Raw genomic sequence first — 18873 nt, forward strand, 5'->3', positions numbered from 1 at the left:
CCTGACGAATATAGTCTATGAGTGGGGCCGAGAATTAGGTATTGCATTGCTTAAAAAAGCAAATGGTTCACTGGTTTGATACTTTATTATTCAATTATTTTAACCATTGTTTTCTCCCTTCTCTCCCAAATATCTTCACCACTACCTATGCTGGGCCTGTGTTGTGTTAGGTGTATGTTCCTGCTGAGTGCTAGGAGTATGATCCTCATCCATGGATTTTCACTTTAGCAGGAGACACAGACTTGGAAATTAATGCAATCATGTGAGATAAGAATATGTTAGAGGTTGCATGAAATCCTGCGGGCACCACAAGATAGCTGATAGAGCTACTTGGACTTTGCCGGGGAAGACTTCTTAGCCAAGGGAACATTTGGCCTGGGTTTTGAAGGATGAATAGGAGTTCGACAGGTGGAGGGAAGTAGATAATTTCCACTCCAAAGCCTCTTTTCAAATATACATGTCTGGGAAACAAATAGTGCTAGAATAATTGGATATCCTGGTGCAAAAAAAAAAAATCCATATTTCACATGATATACTAAAATTAACAAAAAATGAATCACAGATCTAATTGTAAAACTTCAAACCACAAAATTTCTAGAAGAACGGTGAGAAAAATCTCTGTAACCCTGAGCTGGGCAAAGATTTCTTAAATGAGACATCAAAACCCCAGTCCATAAGAGAACAAATTAACTTTATCAAAAGGAACAGCTCTCTGAAAGACACTATTAGTATGAAGAAGCAAGCCACCGACTGGGAGAAAATATTTGCAAATCATTTATCTGATAAAGGATTTTTATCTAGAATATAAAAGTAATTCTCAAAACTCATATATGAAACAACCCAACAAAAAAGATGGGCAAAATATGGAACATACAAAAAAATGTAAATGGATGGCAACTAAGCACATGAAAATATGCTCAACATCATTGGTCATTAAAGAAATTCAGCCAGTGCGGTAATCCCAGCGCTTTGGGAGGCCGAGGTGGGAGGATCACTTGAGGTGAGGAGTTTGAGACCAGCCTGGCCAACATGGTGAAACCCCATCTCTACTAAAAATACTAAAAATTAGCTGAGCATGGTGGCGCACGCCTGTAGTTCCAGCTACTCGGGAGGCTGAGGCAGGAGAATTGCTTGAACCCAGGAGGTGGAGGTTGCAATGAGCAGAGATCGTGCCACTGCACTCCAGCCTGAGAGACAGAGCGAGACTCCGTCTCAAAAAAACAAAAAAAACAAAAAAAGAAAAAAAAAATTGCTAAGCCTGTGCACTTGCGGGCGCGCACGCGCGCACACACACAGACATACATACACACACACACACACTCTCTCTCTCTTTCTCTCTCTCTCTCTCTCTTACACATCGCTGAGTATTATCTGCAGAGTTTCTAATTCAGTAGCTCTGGGTGAGGCCTGAGAACGTGCATTTCTCACAAGTTCCCAGCAGTGCTGATGCTGCTGGTCCAGGGACCCCGCTTTGAGAACCACTGTTCTAGAGTCTGTTTCTGTAGTGGGTGAGGTGATGGGTCTGCCCCGTCTTTGAACTCTGGGGGCTAATCTACTTGTCACCTTGTAAGTATGTCCCAAATATTGTATGGGCAAGCCTGGAGAGTTGGGGGCATATCAAAGAGGCTGCCTGGAAGAGGTGACCAAGAGCTGGCCATGAGAATGAGAATGAAATTTCTTTCATTCTCAAAACTCATACATGAAACAAGCTGGAATGAGAATGAAATGAACAGATGCAACGAGGCTGGCATTCTTGCTAAACCAAATACTAGGGAGGCAGCTTCTTTACTTGGGGGACTCAGCAGTGTGCTCTTTTTTTTATACCCTTTCCCCCATGATTTGGGGTCATTAGGAGCCCAGACCTTCACCTTGAAGGCAAGAGATGAGAAATTACCTCAGCACTGATTTTTCTCATTCGTTTAGTGAGCTTTGGCCAAATATATCCATTTGAATCAGCAAAAGAGTAGTTGTTTATTTTCCTATTGTTTTTGAGAAGGAAAAGGACCCAAGCTGGGGTCCTCTGAGCTTTCCCCAACCTGACCTTTTTGTTAACAGTCTGCATAAAGCCATTGGTCACAGCGTGGATTTGTGTCCAAGAAGCATTTGAAGTGGTTTGCTTTTTTTCTCTTTGTTTCTGTGGGGCATTTTTTAGACCAATTGATTTGCAGGAACTGGTAGGGTGTTTCTTTGTTCTCTCTCTGCTACCTGGCAGGTATCAAGAGAATGTTTTCTCTGTTCTTTCAGAAGAAAAATAAAGTCTGAAAATTCATTGGTCTTTGATATAAGCCTGGGCTAGTTACTGGGGTCAGGTAGGCCAGGTACAGCATCATTAAGGGAATCTGGTGATCAGGATATGTCCCCCAATAATGGGAATTGCTAAGTCCCCAAGGCTGTCAGACTTAGCAAATCATACAGGATGCCCAGTTAAATTTGAATTTCAGATAAACATTGAATAATGTTTTAGTGTAAGCATGTCCCAAATATGGCACAGGGAAGCCTGAAGGGTTGAGAGCCTATCAGGGCAGGCTGCCTGGTGGAGCAGACCACAAGCTGGTCCTGGAGTGAGAGTGAAAGTAGTCAGATGCAGTGAGGCCAGCATTCTTGCTGTACCAAATATTGTGGGGGACATATTTATGAAAACAATTATCCATTGTTTATCTGAAATTCAAATTTGACTGGATGGCTTGCATTTTCTTTGGCAACTCTACAACCCAACTTCAACCCAACTTCATCCCTGGCTGAGCCCTCCTCTTTCCTTCTCCTCCTAGCCAGCCCTCCTCCTATGATTAATTCTGCTTCTATTTCATCTGTAACAGCTGGTTCCATCTTCACTGAAAACTCACGGGCGACGGCGGAGTCTGACATAGTGATGTTCGAATCCCAGTACCAGTGGTTAAGCTGGGTGGCCTTAAGCAAGTGACCTCATCTCCTTGGGCCTCGATTTTTTTCCTTTTTGAAAACTAGGAGAGCAAGTTTCATTTGACCTCAAATGAAATGAGATAAAGCCAATAAAGCACTTTGGCAGTGCCTGACACTTCCAGTGTCAGCCCTCCTTCTTCTTTCTTCTTCGTCCTTCTTTCTTTTTCTTCGTCTCCTTCTCCTTCTCCTTCTTCCTCCTCCTCTCTCCTCATCCTCCTCCTGCTCCATCTCCTCCTCTTCCTCCTCCTCCATCATCAAGGATGGCAGCATTGGGCAAGTTGGGGAGGGCTTGGCCTGCTCCCCAACAGCAATACACACTACCTAGGCACTCAGTTCCCATTCCATGTTTCTTGGAAGCACGTCTTGTTTTCCCTCTTACTGAATTTATCTCTATTCTCTTCTAATTCATATTTTTAATGAAGCATCTGTTTAAAAAGAAAAAAAAAACCAACTAAATTATGGCTGGGCGCAGTGGCTCACGCCTGTAATCCCAGCACTTCGGGAGGCTGAGGCGGTTGGATCACCTGAGGTCAGGAGTTCGAGACCAGCCTGGCCAACATGGTGAAACCCCATCTCTACTAAAAATACAAAAATTAGCCGGGTGTAGTGGCACGTGCCTATAATCCCAGCTACTCGGGAGGCTGAGGCAGGAGAATCACTGGGACCTGGGAGGCAGAGGCTGCAGTGAACTGAGATCACGCCACTGCACTCCAGCCTGAGTGACAGAGCAAGACTCTGTCTCAAGAAAAAAAAATAATAATAAAAAACGAAATTACTACATACTTCCTATGGAGAAATCAGAAAAAACACAAGGGCAAAACCAAAAACCAGAATACATGCACACACTCAAGCAAACCAGAAAACAAGCGCCATTCACCTCACCACCCTGAGAAAACCCACTGGTCCTATACCTGCAGGTGTTCTTCCAGTATTTTTCCTGCAAATATTTTACATAATTCATAACAAACTATATCATTAAAACTTTCTGGCTTGGCATGGTGGCTCACGCCTGTAATCCCAGCACTTTGGGAGGCTGAGGCGGGCAGATCACCTGAGGTCAGGAGTTTGAGACCAGCCGGATCATTATGGTGAAACCCTGTCTCTACTAAAAATACAAAAATTAGCCGGGTGTGGTGGCGGGTGCCTGTAATCTCAGCTACTCAGGAGGCTGAGGCAGGAGAATCGCCTGAATCCAGGAGGCGGAGGTTGCAGTGAGCCGAGATTGCGCCATTGCACACTCCAGCCTGGGCGACAGCGTGAGACTCCATCTCAAAAAAACAAAAAAAGACAAAAAACAAACTTTCACAAACATTATTTTTTTTTCTTTTTATTATTATTATTATTATTATTATACTTTAGGCTCTATGGTACATGTGCGCAACGTGCAGGTAAGTTACATATGTATACATGTGCCATGCTGGTGCGCTGCACCCACCAACTCGTCATCCAGCATTAGGTATATCTCCCAATGCTATCCCTCCCCCCTCCTCCCACCCCACAACAGTCCCTGAAGTGTGATGTTCCCCTTCCTGTGTCCATGTGTTCTCATTGTTCAATTCCCACCTATGAGTGAGAATATGCGGTGTTTGGTTTTTTGTTCTTGCGATAGTTTACTGAGAATGATGATTTCCAGTTTCATCCATGTCCCTACAAAGGACATGAACTCATCATTTTTTATGGCTGCATAGTATTCCATGGTGTATATGTGCCACGTTTTCTTAATCCAGTCTATCATTGTTGGACATTGGGGTTGGTTCCAGGTCTTTGCTATTGTGAATAATGCCGCAATAAACATACGTGTGCATGTGTCTTTATAGCAGCATGATTTATAGTCCTTTGGGTATATACCCAGTAATGGGATGGCTGGGTCAAATGGAATTTCTAGTTCTAGATCCCTGAGGAATCGCCACACTGACTTCCACAAGGGTTGAACTAGTTTACAGTCCCACCAACAGTGTAAAAGTGTTCCTATTTCTCCACATCCTCTCCAGCACCTGTTGTTCCCTGACTTTTTAATGATTGCCATTCTAACTGGTGTGAGATGGTATCTCATTGTGGTTTTGATTTGCATTTCTCTGATGGCCAGTGATGGTGAGCATTTTTTCATGTGTTTTTTGGCTGCATAAATGTCTTCTTTTGAGAAGTGTCTGTTCATGTCCTTCGCCCACTTTTTGATGGGGTTGTTTGTTTTTTTCTTGTAAATTTGTTGGAGTTCATTGTAGATTCTGGATATTAGCCCTTTGTCAGATGAGTAGGTTGCGAAAATTTTCTCCCATTTTGTAGGTTGCCTGTTCACTCTGATGGTAGTTTCCTTTGCTGTGCAGAAGCTCTTTAGTTTAATTAGATCCCATTTGTCAATTTTGGCTTACACAAACATTATTTTTAATGACCAGACATTCACAAGAGGAGACATGGTTCGCTGAACTGCTGTTTCCCTAATGTTGTCCATTTACGTGGTTTTAAACCTTTTTGTGGTTCTTAGTGATAAGATGGGTGTCCGGCTTGTATTACCGTCTCAGACTCCCAAACCTCCATCTAAGGAGATGTCTCCAGTTATCGTCTTTCCTGTTGTCTCCTTGGCAACAATCTCCCATCTCTGATCACACTGTTGGTTTATGATTTGTTTCCCCTCGGCCCCAAGTTCCACGAGGGTGGGAGTCTTACTTGTCTTGATCACTCCTGAATAGACAAGGCCTAGCACTCAGCCAGGCATACAGCAAGTGCTCAATAAAGGTGTGTTGAGTGAATAAATGAACGAGCATGCCCAATTCACCGCCACTTAACTAAAATCGCATCTTTTCAATTTTCAAATCGTTTGCTACTGTGGTCAACAGAGATCGGTTAATTAAACTTTATTTTCTCCCCAGTATCATTTCACTAGGTCTTTGGGGATCTCATGTCGGACTTTGGACCCACTCCTTGGGTCTTGGGAGCTGGGGCAGTTGCTGGGAATCTCAGAGGACCCAGAGAAGGGGATTAGAAAGCCTGGGGGTCCCATCCCTCAGTCATTGTGGGCAGCCTGGGGTCCTCAAATCTGGGCTGAGTAGTACTGTGGACCCAGCTCAGTGGGTGAACACACTCAACCCCACCATCAATGGCTCTTATTTGGGGATGGTCACTAGAAGCTCATTGTCAATGGATATTTATTGATCTTATTAGATGCCAGATATTGGCACACAGAAATAACTCAACTGGGTCTCACCCATCAAGTGACTCACTTTTGGGAGGTGGGCTGCCATGTCTACATCAACAGATCATTCCAAGCTGGAGAGATATGTGCCTGAGTGGAGGTGTATGTAGGATGAGGCCAAGCTGGGAGGAGGAGAGGCATATCAGGGAGGGCTGCCTGGCGGAGGCAACTATGAGCTGGAGCTGGACTGAGAGTGAATTAGGTGCAGGGAGGCCAGTGTTCTGGCTACACTGAGCACCTGATGCAAAGGTAAACATGAATGGCCAGCTAAAGTAAGGACCCCAGGGTAAAAGTGTGGAGATCCCCAGTGTGGCACTGGCCGGGTCCTCAGAGGCTGTGTATACCCGGTGACTGCCAGTTTCTCCTTTTAGTCCTCCCACTGCGCCCTTGCTGCCTGCCACATTGCATCTTGTAAATGGAACTTACTTGAGATCTGCCAAGCACCAGGATACATCTGAAATCACAAAGCTTTCATATTATTTTCTTCTTCTCTATAATTTCTTTTTTGCAACCTAGCCTAATTTTTTTTTAATGTGCCCAGCAGCAGTGGTAATAATAATAATAATAATCCTTGCCACCCAGCAGTTTGCTTCTGGCTGTCACATTCCAGGCCTTGGCCCGAGGTACATTTATTTTTTATGACCCGGTTGTCAACTGTTGGGGAATGGTGCCCAAATGGAAGGATGAGGGATCACTCACTCGTGCCAGGGGCTCTGCCAGGAGCTTGCTTTTACTTAATTCTCCCCATGGTTCTTTAAATAAGGAATTATGATCATATCTGTTTTTCAGGAGAAGTAGCCAGGCTCAGAGAGGTGAAGCTACTTGCCCAAAGGCACACAGCTTTTAAGTGGTGGAGTCAGGACTGGGATCCAGGTTGGCCTGACTTTAAATTTGGTACTTTCGTTCTTCCCACTGTCATCTCAGATCACGATTCAGATCGTGGCTGAAGACAATGTGCTCTGAGGTCTGGTCCACGTGCATTCTTGGGTCATTTCTCCCAGCCTCGGTTTGGGAGGCTGGGGATGGGTAGAGCAACACCCTTGGATGACACCAAGGATTGGGGGCTCAGTGACACTTACTGACCGTGCCCTTCCCCAGATGGGTGGCCTTGGTCAAGTAACTTCACCTCTCTGAGCCTCCATTTCCTCCTCTGTTGGTTGGAGAGACTCATGGGGAAAAAGCACCTAGTACAACAGAATACGTGCTCAGTGGACACTTTCTCTCCTCTCCACTTAAATGGACTCTCGATGCTGAGATAAGAAGTGGATTGGTGAGATGCTAAGCGACGGGTGGGGCAGCTCCTGGCTGTGGACTGACACCTGTCCTGCCCTCCCTGCAGTCTCCATGAGGTTCACTGGCCTGTGCGGCCACCCATGTGATGTTTCTTTTTTTTTTTTTTTTTTTTGAGACAGAGTCTGGCTCTGTGCCCAGGCTGGAGCGCAATGGCGCGATCTCGGCTTACTGCAACCTCCACCTCCTGGGTTCAAGCCATTCTCCTGCCTTAGCCTCCCTAGGAGCTGGAACTATAGGCGCGCACCACCATGCCCAGCTAATTTTTGTATTTTTAGTAGAGACGGAGTTTCACCATTTTGGCCAGGATGGTTTCAATCTCTCGACCTCATGATCTGCCTGCCTCGGCCACCCAAAGTGCTGGGAGTACAGGCATGAGATGCATTGAATCAGTGTCCAGCATTTTCCTCCCTGAGTTAGCTCCCGTTCCGGGAGGCAGAGGGGTGGGAATCCTTGGGCAGGTTGGTTGTAGAAACATCCTTCCAGTCAGTTCCTTTACCCCTGCCCAGTGTCTCCCAGCCCATGGTGTGTGCTCTGTGTGTCATCTCTTTGCACACCTGTCCCCTTCAGTGGACTGGGAGCCCTTTCAGGGCAAGGTCATACCCGATTAACTTGTTACAGAGTATGGGGCATCAACTTGGGCAGCAATGGGGAATGGTGTCCCTGGAAGGTGGAACAGCCTAGGCGAAGGCATGGAGGTAGAGGCAGTAGTAAGTGGAAACCACCGTTTATTGAGTACCACTGTGTGCTGGCCTCTGTGCTGGGTGCTTTACACACATAAACTCATTTAGTCCTCATAGCAGCCCTGGGAGGATGCTAAGATATGATTTCCATTTTATTCACGTATTTTGTTGGAGACAGGGTCTTGTTCTGTCATCCAGGATGGAGTGCAGCAGTGGCATCATAGCTCACTGCAGCCGTGAACTCCTTGGCTCAAGTAATTCTCCTGGCTCAGCCTCCCAAGTAGCTGGGTCTACAAGCACATGTCACCATGCCTGGATAATTTTTATATATTTTTTATAGATAAAGGGTCTTGCTACGTTGCCCAGGCTGGTCTCGAACTCCTAGACATAAGCGATCCTTCCACCCTGGCCTCTCAAAGCACTAGGATGGCAGGCATGAGCCGCCACACCTGGCCTTATTTCCTCTTTGCAGAAGTGGAAACTGAGCCTCCATGCACGGGCAAGGGACTTTTGCAAAGTCGCATGGTTGGGAGTGCAGAGTCTAGAGGGCGTCCAGCTCTATCTGACTCCAAATCCAAACCTGGCCTCTCTCTGCATTGTAGGAATCTCCTGTGCGCTCTAAACCCAGCCTGGTTTAATGGAGACAGAATATTTTGGATTTTATTTTCTTATACCAAATTACCTGAAGACTTTGGTTGACCTTGAGACTTTACCTCAGACAAACCCTGGGCATCTTATGATTTGAATTTTATCCATTGATTCTTAAAAATTGAGGTAAAACATAAAGTGTATACAGTATACTAGTTTTAAGTGTACAACTCAATGATGTTTATATTCTCTCTCTCTTATATTCTCGCTCTCTCTCTCTTTCTTTCTTTTTTTTTTTTTTTGAGATGGAGTCTCGCTCTGTCGCCCAGGCTGGAGTGCTGTGGCACGATCTCGGCTCACTGCAGACTCCACCTCCCGGGTTCACGCCATTCTCCCGCCTCAGCCTCCTGAGTAGCTGGTACTATGGACACCCGCCACCACGCCAGGCTAATTTTTTGTATTTTTGGTAGAGACGGGGTTTCACTGTGTTAACCAGGATGGTCTCGATCTCCTGACCTCGTGATCCACCCACCTCAGCCTCCCAAAATGCTGGGATTACAGGCGTGAGCCACCGCACCCGGCCTCTCTTTCTCTCTCTTTCACGCAGCCTGGAGTGCAGTGGTGTGATCATGGTTCACTGCAACCTTGATTTCCTAGGCTCAAGCAATCGTCCCGCCTCAGCTTCCTAAGTAGCTGGGACTACAGGCTCATGCCACCATGCCTGGCAGATTTTTAATTTTATTGTAGAGACAGGGTCTCACTCTGGCTCAGGCTAGTCAGCTCCTCCCACCTCAGCCTCCCAAAGTGCTGGGATTACAGGCATGAGCCACCACAGCTGGCCATGTTATTATTATTATTATTATTGTTTATTATTTATTTATTTTTTTGAGATGGAGTCTCACTCTGTCACCCAGGCTGGAGTGAGATGGTGCAATCTTGGCTCACTGCAAGCTCTGCCTCCTGGGTTCACGCCATTCTCCTGCCTGGGTTCACGCCATTCTCCTGCCTCAGCCTCCCGAGTAGCTGGGGCTACAGGCGCCCGCCACCACGCCCAGCTAATTTTTTGTATTTTTTTTTTTTTTTTTTTTTTTTTTTAGTAGAGACGAGGTTTCACTGTTTTAGCCAGGATGGTCACGATCTCCTGACCTCGTGATCCACCCGCCTTGGCCTCCCAAAGTGCTGGGATTACAGGCGTGAGCCACTGTACCCGGCCAATGTTAATATTATTAAACACACACCAGCAGCTATCCTCCAGATCAAGATACAGAACATTCCTCCTTCCATGAAAGGCTCCTTTGAGCCCCCTCCCAGGCAGTCTCCATCGGAGGTACCCATCTCACTCCAGACTCATTGTCTCGACTTCTCTTACCATGTTAGTTTCTCCCATTCTTGAACTTTGCATAAACAGAAGCATATGGGATGCAGGCTTTTGTGCCTGGCTTCTTTGACTCCACACTGGGTTTGTGAGATGCCTATATGTGGCTGCGTGTCTCAGTGGCTTGTTCTTTTTCAGTGCTGTGTAGTGTTCCATCACTGTGCTCTGGGCATACCACTCTTTGTGGCTCCGTTCTCCTGCTGATAGACATTTGGGTTGTCAGCTGACTTATTCCATTCACTTGACTGACTTCTATTTTCATGATGTTGATCCGAAGAATTTCTTTTGTCAGCTGGGCACGGTGGCCCATGCCTGTAATCCCAGCACTTTGGGAGGCCGAGGTGGGTGGATCACGAGGTCATGAGATCGAGACCAGCCTGACCAACATAGTGAAACCCCGTCTCTACTAAAAATAGAAAAATTAGCTGGGCGTGATGGCACGCACCTGTAATCCCAGCTACTCGGGAGGCTGTGGCAGGAGAATTGCTTGAACCTGGGAAGCGGAGGTTGCAGTGAGCCGAGATCATGCCACTGCACTCCAGCCTGGTGACGGAGCAAGACTCCGTCTCAAAAAAAAAAAAAATTTCTTTTGTCAGGGCACTCTGCAGAGGTGTTTGAAGAACAATTGGTGCTCTGGAAGTTTAAGGAACTATGAATGTTTTCATGATCCTAATCATTTTGAATCGGAAACATATGTATTTGTTCATCCATGTCTTCTGTTCAGAAAAAGACATTGGGAGGGGACGAGGAAGAGAAAGGAGCAAATGAGCTTTAGTGGAAGTTTTCTCATTCTTCTCTTCACACGAGCTACCTGGTAGATGGTGGAGTCCTTCTGTAATTTAAAGTCAAATGCTCATAAGAGACAGTGGGAGCCATAATAAATGTGTGGGCACTGTCCTTTTGGCACCCTTTTTCTGCTACTTTGGGCACTGTCCTTTTGGCACCCTTTTTCTGCTACTTTGAGATCTCATAAATAACAGAGTATGTTGGTAAGATGCCTTCCGTCCCTCTGTTTGCTCCAGCTGCAGTTGCTAGGTTGAGCTCCTGGTTGCTAGGGATTTTGTGATCCTGTGGCGGCCCAGAAATATGATGGATCAGTGGAACATGCTTTTGCTATTAACTGAAATGTTTCCCAAGCAGATCTCTTAATGTCACTGTATGCTTTGACGTCATCCCAATTGGTTGATGATTCTTGCAAGTTTTCCAGTTAGAGGAAGTGGCTTGAGTGGAGGGGACAAGTATCTTGGACTGGGAATCAGTTCAAGAATCAGAAAAGCCTGCTTTTAGTCTTGTATCTGATATTAATTTGCTGTGTGACCTTGGGCAAGTGTCACCCCCTCTCTGGGCACTGGATGCTGCAAAATTCAAAGACTTGCTGGCTTTAACAGCCTACAGTTCATCACCCAAGTTCTCTAAGCAGGCCAAGCGCAAATCAGTTTCTCATTATCGGCTGGTGGATTATTGACAAAAGAATTCCCATTCCCAGCTCACTTCCTTTCCACCCAGCAGGCTTCTGGGCTGAGTCTCCTTGGCCAGATGGTGTGTGCATAGTAGTTTCAGACTAATTTTAATATTCAATCAAACATAATTGGGATCATAAATCTTAAAAAAAATCCTACAATCCATAAACATCTGATCATGTCATTTTCTGTTTCCTTCTGTTAAAATCTTTGGCAGGCTGGGTGCAGTGGCTTATGCCTGTAATCCCAGCACTTTCAGAGGCCATGGTGGGAGGTTCGCTTGAGTCCAGGAGTTCAAGACTAGCCTGGGCAACATAGCGAGACCCCCCATCTCTAAAAAAAATTATAATAATAAGATAAAATCATCTGGGCATGGTAGTGTGCACCTGTAGACCCAGCCATTCGGGGAGCTGAGGTGGAAGGATCGTTTGAGCCCAGGAGTTTGAGACTGCAGTGGGCTATAATCACACCACTATACTCCAGCCTGGGCCATAGAGTGAGACCCTGTCTAAAAAAAAAAAAAAAAAAAAAAAAAAAAATAGCAGTTTTCTATTGCTGCACAGGAGGCAGAAAACAAGTGCCATTTCCTTTAGTGGGAAAGGTCAGTTGCTGGTGGCTGCAAGACGCAATGTCCTGAAAGGAATCTGGACTCACTGGCTTGCTGTAGGATCTTGATTAATTAATGATGTCTGTTACGAGCTCAGGAATATAGTGGGGGCACGTATCAGTATTTACCAATCATGACTGGAGTTTAAAGCCCATGCCCTTTAATATCATGGTTGAGGCCTTCAAGGGTGGCCCATGCCGGCTTCTCCAGCTTTATCTTCTCCCCATCTCTATCTGACCCACCTTCAAAAATAACTGCTTCCAGACTGGGCATGGTGACTCACACCTGTAATCCCAGCACTTTGGGAAGCCGAGGTGGGCAGATCACTTGAGGTCAGGAGTTCAAGACCAGCCTGGCCAACATGGTGAAACCCTTCTCTACTAAAAATATGAAAATTAGCTGGGTGTGGTGGCGGGTGCCTGTAATCCCAGCTACTCAGGAGGCTGAGGTGAGAGAATCGCTTGAGCCTGGGGGGGCAGAGGTTGCAGTGAGCTGAGATCGTGCCATTGCACTCCAGCCTGGGCAACAGAGGAAGACTCTGTCTCAAAAATAAACAAAACAAAACAAAACAAAAATAACTGCTTCCGTGGACCACCTATTGTCTCCCCAAATCCCCTTTGCTCCTGTGGTTCCCTTTGCCTGTTGGGACTTTTATTATATTAAATTGGCCAACTCTGCCTATTTATCTTTCAAACTGCTATCACAATTTGATCTGCTCTATGCTATTCTCTTTGGCTGTCTTGGGTGGATTAATTACCCATTTTCCCTCTGATGTCCCATGGTTCTCTGCATAGACCTATAGCACAGCTTACCCTACAGAGCCTCCCTCTAAACCCTACCTATAGACCCTATATAGCCTACCTATCAACCTGTACCCATAGCCTACCTACCACTTAGTCCTTTTCACACTTAGTTGCTTTTATGTCTCTTTCCAGTTCTACCTTGAGAGGGCCTCAACGTCAAGGTCTGGGCTTTGCTCATCTTTTGCCCCCCAGACCAGAGCCCCACATAGAGCAGAGCTTCCATAAATCTGTAATGCATGCACACATGAAGGAATAAAAGCCACACTGCATTTCAAAGTCAGAGAAAAATGATTTGGATAACTTTCCCAGTCTTCTGAGTTTGTCTGTCAATACTCCTCAGCTTAATTGTGGGTAATTTACTGTGGCAATAAAATGACCCCCGCATTCCTCCGAGACGGAGCTCAGCTTCAAGTTGTGAGTTTGTGTTTTCTCCATCGTGATGGCCTTGTTTTCTTCCTGTCTCCCTTTGCCCCCAGCCTGAAGATAAACAGAAGGCGGCAGCTGCCTTTGCCCAGCTCCAGGGTGCCATGGAGACGCTGGGCATCTCAGAGAGTGAGCAGCGGGCCGTTTGGCGGGTCCTGGCAGCCATCTACCACCTGGGCGCGGCAGGGGCCTGCAAAGGTACGTCCTTCCTGCCGGGTTCACCTGGGAGGCCAGCTGTCTCCTTGGGCAGGCACCTGACAAGGCCCTTCTCTCGGAGAGGTGGGAACAGGGTCAATCTGTCACCTTCTATGTCTCTGGGACTGCTCTTGGGGAGGCTGCTGAAACTAGGCGTCGTGAGGAGGACACAGGGCTGGCGTTTCAAGCATACCTTCTAGACCAGCTCTGTCCACAAGAACTTTCTGCAATGATGGAGATTACTGCTGTTCAGTGCAGTAACCACTAGCCACAGACCGCTACTGAACACTTGAAATATAGTAGTGCGACTGAGGAATTGAATTTTTAATTGTATTTAATTCTACTTAATTTAAATTTAAGTAGTCGCAGGTAGCCAGTGGCTACTGTACTGGCAGTACAGTAGAGCAGCTCTAGAATATGCAAGGGAAGGTTGGGTCTCTGCAGTAAAGGTGCTGTGTTTCTTTCTTTTTATTTTTTAAATTTTCATTGTTTGAGACAGGGTCTTGCATTGTTGTTCAGGGCAGTAGTGGTGCGATCATAGCTCACTGCAGCCTCCACCTCCTTGGCTCAAGCAATCCTCCCGCCTCAGCCTCCTGAGTAGCTGGGACTACAGGTGTGCACCCCCATGCCTGGTTAATATATATATTTTTATTTTTTTTGTAGACAGGGTCTCACTTTTTGCCCAGGCTGGTCTCAAACTCCTAGGCTCAAGCAATCTTCCTGCCTTGACCTCCCAAAGTGGTGGGATTACAGGCATGAGCCACTGTGCCCAACCAAGGTGCTGTGTTTCTAGCTAGACATCCTGGAGATGTTCCCTGCCACATGCCCTGAAACTGATCTTGTATCCTTGTCCCCATCCTTAAGTATCTGCTTGCGATTTTCCCTATTTTGACCTGGTCTTCCAAGTGGTTCCTGCCATCCCCCTAGTCCTTACCCTCTCCGTATCCAATCATTCACTATGTTCCAGAGATAGTCTCTGTGACATCATTTCTGTCCTAGTTTCTCTATCCTTACTATTCTCACCTTACATGCGGTGTTTACGTGTGTGTGTGTTTGTGCGCTTGGATGGGTGCAGTAGCCTCCTTGCTGATACCTGCATTCCTCCTCCTACCCGTTCTCATCATGACCATCAGGTTCCTTTCTACAACATAGACCCATACTGTCATTCTCCTGCTTAGAATCCTCTGGAGGCTCTTCCTTGCCTCTAAGTCAAATAGAATTCCTTGGCTTGGCATTCAAAGCTCCTCACCTCCTCACCTCAAAAGCTGCTCCCTTTTTTGGCAATATAGAAGGTTCTGGGGAGAGAGTGAGGATGAAGAGGAAGGGTTTCTGCTTTCATGGGGCCTTTGCTGCCTTGTATTATGATTGTGACTTTGTCTAGCTCTTATCAGTGGCTGGTGGCTTCCTTTGGGCCCAGAACATAGAACTGGAAGTTGCTTATTGAATGAACATGTGTGTGAATTGAGGTATGTCCTGGGACTGTGCATGGATTCTGGCTGACATTCTGGGCTGTTACCTTGGCGGCGGGGGCAGTAAAATCTTCGAGAAGGTGCTGGTGCATCCTTTCTGTCATCCCCACATTGCTGGGCCCTGTGGCCTGTTCCTTTGATTCTCATCCATTTGAGCCACATACATTAACCCACTGTTTTGATCTTGGAAATTTCTAGAAGTCATACTGAGTCAGGAGTAAGTAAGATGGGGATTCCACAGTTGATCCAAGCCAAGGACAGACATGCTGGGCTGGGGCAAATATGAAAATACCAAATGCCACTTGTCTTTCCAAAAATCATCCACGGACATTCACAATGGCGGAGATATGGAACCAACCTAAGTGCCCATCAACCAATGAGTGGATAAAGAAAATGTGAGATATATACATATATATATACACACACCATGGAATACTACTCAGCCATAAAGAGGAGATGAAATAATGTCTTTTGCAGCAACTTGGATGGAGCTGGAGGCCATTATTCTAAGTGAAGTAACTTGAAAATGGAAAACCAAATATCATACATTCTCACTTACAAGTGGGAGCTAAGCTATGAGGATGCAAAGGCATAAGAGTGATATAATAGACTTTGGAGACTCAAGTCGGGGAGATTAAGAGGGGGTGAAGGATAAAACACTACACATTGGGTACAGTGTACCCTGCTAGGGGGGTTGGGTGTACTGAAATCTGATCAATCACCACTAAAGAACTTAACCAAAAACCACCTGTACCCCCAAAATGATTAGAAAAAAAATCAGCCGTGGGCCATGCTCAGCGCTTGGCTGTTTGGGCATCGCCACTACTTTGCTCAGGGAACTGTGATGTCTCTCACTCAACGTCCTGGTCACTGAGGCCAACCTGAGTCAGGAGCAGACCCTGAGACAGAGATGTGGGAACATGTTGCATATTTGGGGAAGGACCCCAGAAGGCTGTGGCAGGGGAATGGGAAAATGACACAGGAGAGGGAAAGCAGGTAGTATAAGGTGCATGAAGGAGTGGCTTACCCTTGGGAAACTGAGGCTCAGTCCTGCTGGGGACCCCTGGGAGACTCTGAGGAATATGCCTCCTGGTTGTCCTATCCAAGAGACAAGGAAGTTAAGATATTTATGCAGAGACTAAGGGAGCCTCCTGGCTTGTTAGCCTGTCACCAGGGAAGTGAAGGAGCTCAATTTTATTCCTGAGTTTCTCCTCCTGGGGCAGAGTGGGGGGGGGCCCCCCTCTGATGTGGGCTCAAGGACCTGACCCATCACATCAGTGCATCTGATCATAAGAGAAAGTCACTTTTATAAATATTTTACTAATACTTGACGATGGCAATAATTTCTGCCAGTCCTCCCCCCACCCCGCGTTATAAATTATTTTAAGAAGAGCTGCCATCAGTCTGCCTGGGAGGCCTGCCCGATGATTTACTTACTTATAGATTCTGCTTTGAAAGATTTCATAATAGGTTGCTCTAAAATCAGCTATTAAGAATTTCAAAGTCGTATATAAATGTCTTTGCTTTGTGTCATAACAGATCATTTTGAAATATATTAAGAATCATTTTCATTAATCAGTTTTTCTTTTTCACTAAAATGATACTCCCTTCTCAGCACGCCTGGCTTCCTAACTAATTCTGAGAGCCCCAATCCTATTTTTAAAAATCAGTAATAGTTCCCTTTGGGGAGAATTTGGGCCTTATAACTGGACACAGGGTTTTTGAACTGTTACAGCAATGACAATCACCACTAATATTGGCTTGGTGTTTGACAGTTTCAAAAGCATTCATACCTCTATTACGCCCTTTGATTGGATTAGATGTATGTGCTAACTTAATGCCATGGGCAAAAGTCAGGAGTCAGCCTGCTGGATATGAATCCTGGCTCAGCCTCTCTGAGCCTCAGTCTCTTCCTCTGTAAAATGGAGCTAATGATGGTACCCACTTTGTAGGCTTCTCGTGAGAACTGAAGGAGTCAATGGCAAAAACTCTGGTGCACAGGACTTGGCTCCTGGCGGGGTGTTTCATAAGGGTTTGTTTTCATCCATCTCATTTTATAGACAAGCAAACAGAGGCTCAGAGAAGGTATGCCACTGATCTGGTATCACACAGCCAGTACCTTCCAGAGTGGGGTTTGGGCCATTCTCATTTTCCTGGGGCCATTGTGCTGAGTGCTTATAGACCCGATGATGTCACCACCTCCTTAGAACAGCCTGGGAGGGGTGAGGACTGTTACGATGCCCATTTTATAGGGAAGAAACTGATGCGCAGCAGAGAGTTTCATGCATATTCCTCAGGACATACAGCTAAAGCTAGAGATGGGATTTGGACTTAGGTCTGCCTGAGCTCTGAGCCCTGAGACCAGCCTCTGGGACCACACCTCCTGCCTCCCAAGTACCCTGTGTTCCTGCCTATGGCAGAACTACAATTCACCTCAATTCTGAGGCTACCCTGAGTTAGCAGAGTTAACACAGACCCTGCAGGTTAAGGGTTCAGTCCCACAAGACTGTCTCCGCTTCAGATGCCAGCTGCAAGTACCCGACCTCCCATACTTCTAGCCAAGTGGCTTTTATGTAGTGAGTTCTCATGACCCCCTTTTCTTGTCTAGTAATTCACTAGAATGACTCACAGGATTCAAGAACACACTTTACTTACAACCACTGCTCTATTATAAAGGATACAACTCAGGAACAGGGCAAGGGATGGGGAGAGGGCAGAGACTCCTGTCCTCTCTAGGCATGACAGCCTCCCAGCACTTTGATGTGGGAAGCTCTCTGAACCCAATCCTTTAGGGGTTTCTATGGAGGTTTCTCTATGCAGGCATGATTGATCAAAGTATTGGCAATTAACTCGATCTCTAGCTCTTCTGTCACATCTTACAAAGAAATCCTATAGCAGGGCCAGGCGCGGTGGCTCATGCCTGTAATCCCAGCACTTTGGGAGGCTGAGGCGGGCGGGTCACAAGGTCAGGAGATCGAGGCCATCCTGGCTAACACAGTAAAACCTCGTCTCTACTAAAAAAAAAAAAATACAAAAAATTAGCCGGGTATGGTGGCAGAGCCTGTAGTCCCAGGTACTCAGGAGGCTAAGGCAGGAGAATGGCGTGAACCCAGGAGGCCAAGCTTGCAGTGAGCCGAGATAGCGCCACTGCACTCGAGCCTGGGCGACAGAGCGAGACTCTGTCTCAAAAAAAAAAAAGAAACCCTATAGCCTTTAGCTATTGCCCTCTAAACCCCCATCCCTAAGCAATGCTTTCCCCCAGCCCTAAACAACCATGAATCTACTTTCTGTCTGTAGATTTTCTTGTTGTGGATGTTTGACATGAATGCAATCATGCAATATGTGCATATGTTTGTTGTCTTTTAGGAGTGGCTGCTTTCTTTTTTCTTTTTTTTTTTTTTTTGAGACAGAATCTTGCTCTGCCGCCCAGGCTGGAGTGCAGTGGTGCGATCTCTGCTCACTGCAAGCTCTGCCTCCCAGGCTCATGCCATTCTCCTGCCACAGCCTCCCGAGTAGCTGGGACTACAGGTTTGTGCCACCACGCCCGGCTATTTTTTTTGTATTTTTAGTAGAGACGGGGGTTCACAGTATTAGCCAGGATGGTCTCAATCTCCTGACCTCGTGATCCGCCCGCCTTGGCCTCCCAAAGTGCTGGGATTACAGGCGTGAGCCACCGTGCCCGGCCGTGACTAGCTGCTTTCACGTGGTGTAATGTTTGCAAGATTCATCCATTTTGTAGCATGGATCAGTACTTTAGCCCTTTCTATGGCTGAATTATATTCCGTCATATGGATATACCACATTTTTTTTTTTTTTAACCCATGGACCCAGTTTTTTTTTTTTCTTTTATTCTTCCTGAGAGCTGGGTCAT

General features: G+C 46.2%; 1 protein-coding gene across 5 annotated transcripts in view; it reads left to right on the plus strand.

Annotated features, from left to right (window-relative positions):
* The window catches only part of MYO18B (myosin XVIIIB), a 318984-nt gene that overhangs the window by 43974 nt on the left and 256137 nt on the right, over window positions 1-18873 (plus strand). For all 5 annotated transcript variants that reach the window (XM_054469702.2, XM_054469701.2, XM_054469703.2 and 2 more), the window contains one exon: window positions 13392-13536. In XM_054469702.2, coding sequence (XP_054325677.2) covers window positions 13392-13536 — 145 coding nt within the window. The remainder of the gene's footprint in view (window positions 1-13391; window positions 13537-18873) is intronic.

The sequence above is a fragment of the Pongo pygmaeus genome, chromosome 23 (genome assembly GCF_028885625.2).
Source record: "Pongo pygmaeus isolate AG05252 chromosome 23, NHGRI_mPonPyg2-v2.0_pri, whole genome shotgun sequence".
NCBI classification, from domain to species: Eukaryota; Metazoa; Chordata; class Mammalia; order Primates; family Hominidae; genus Pongo; species Pongo pygmaeus.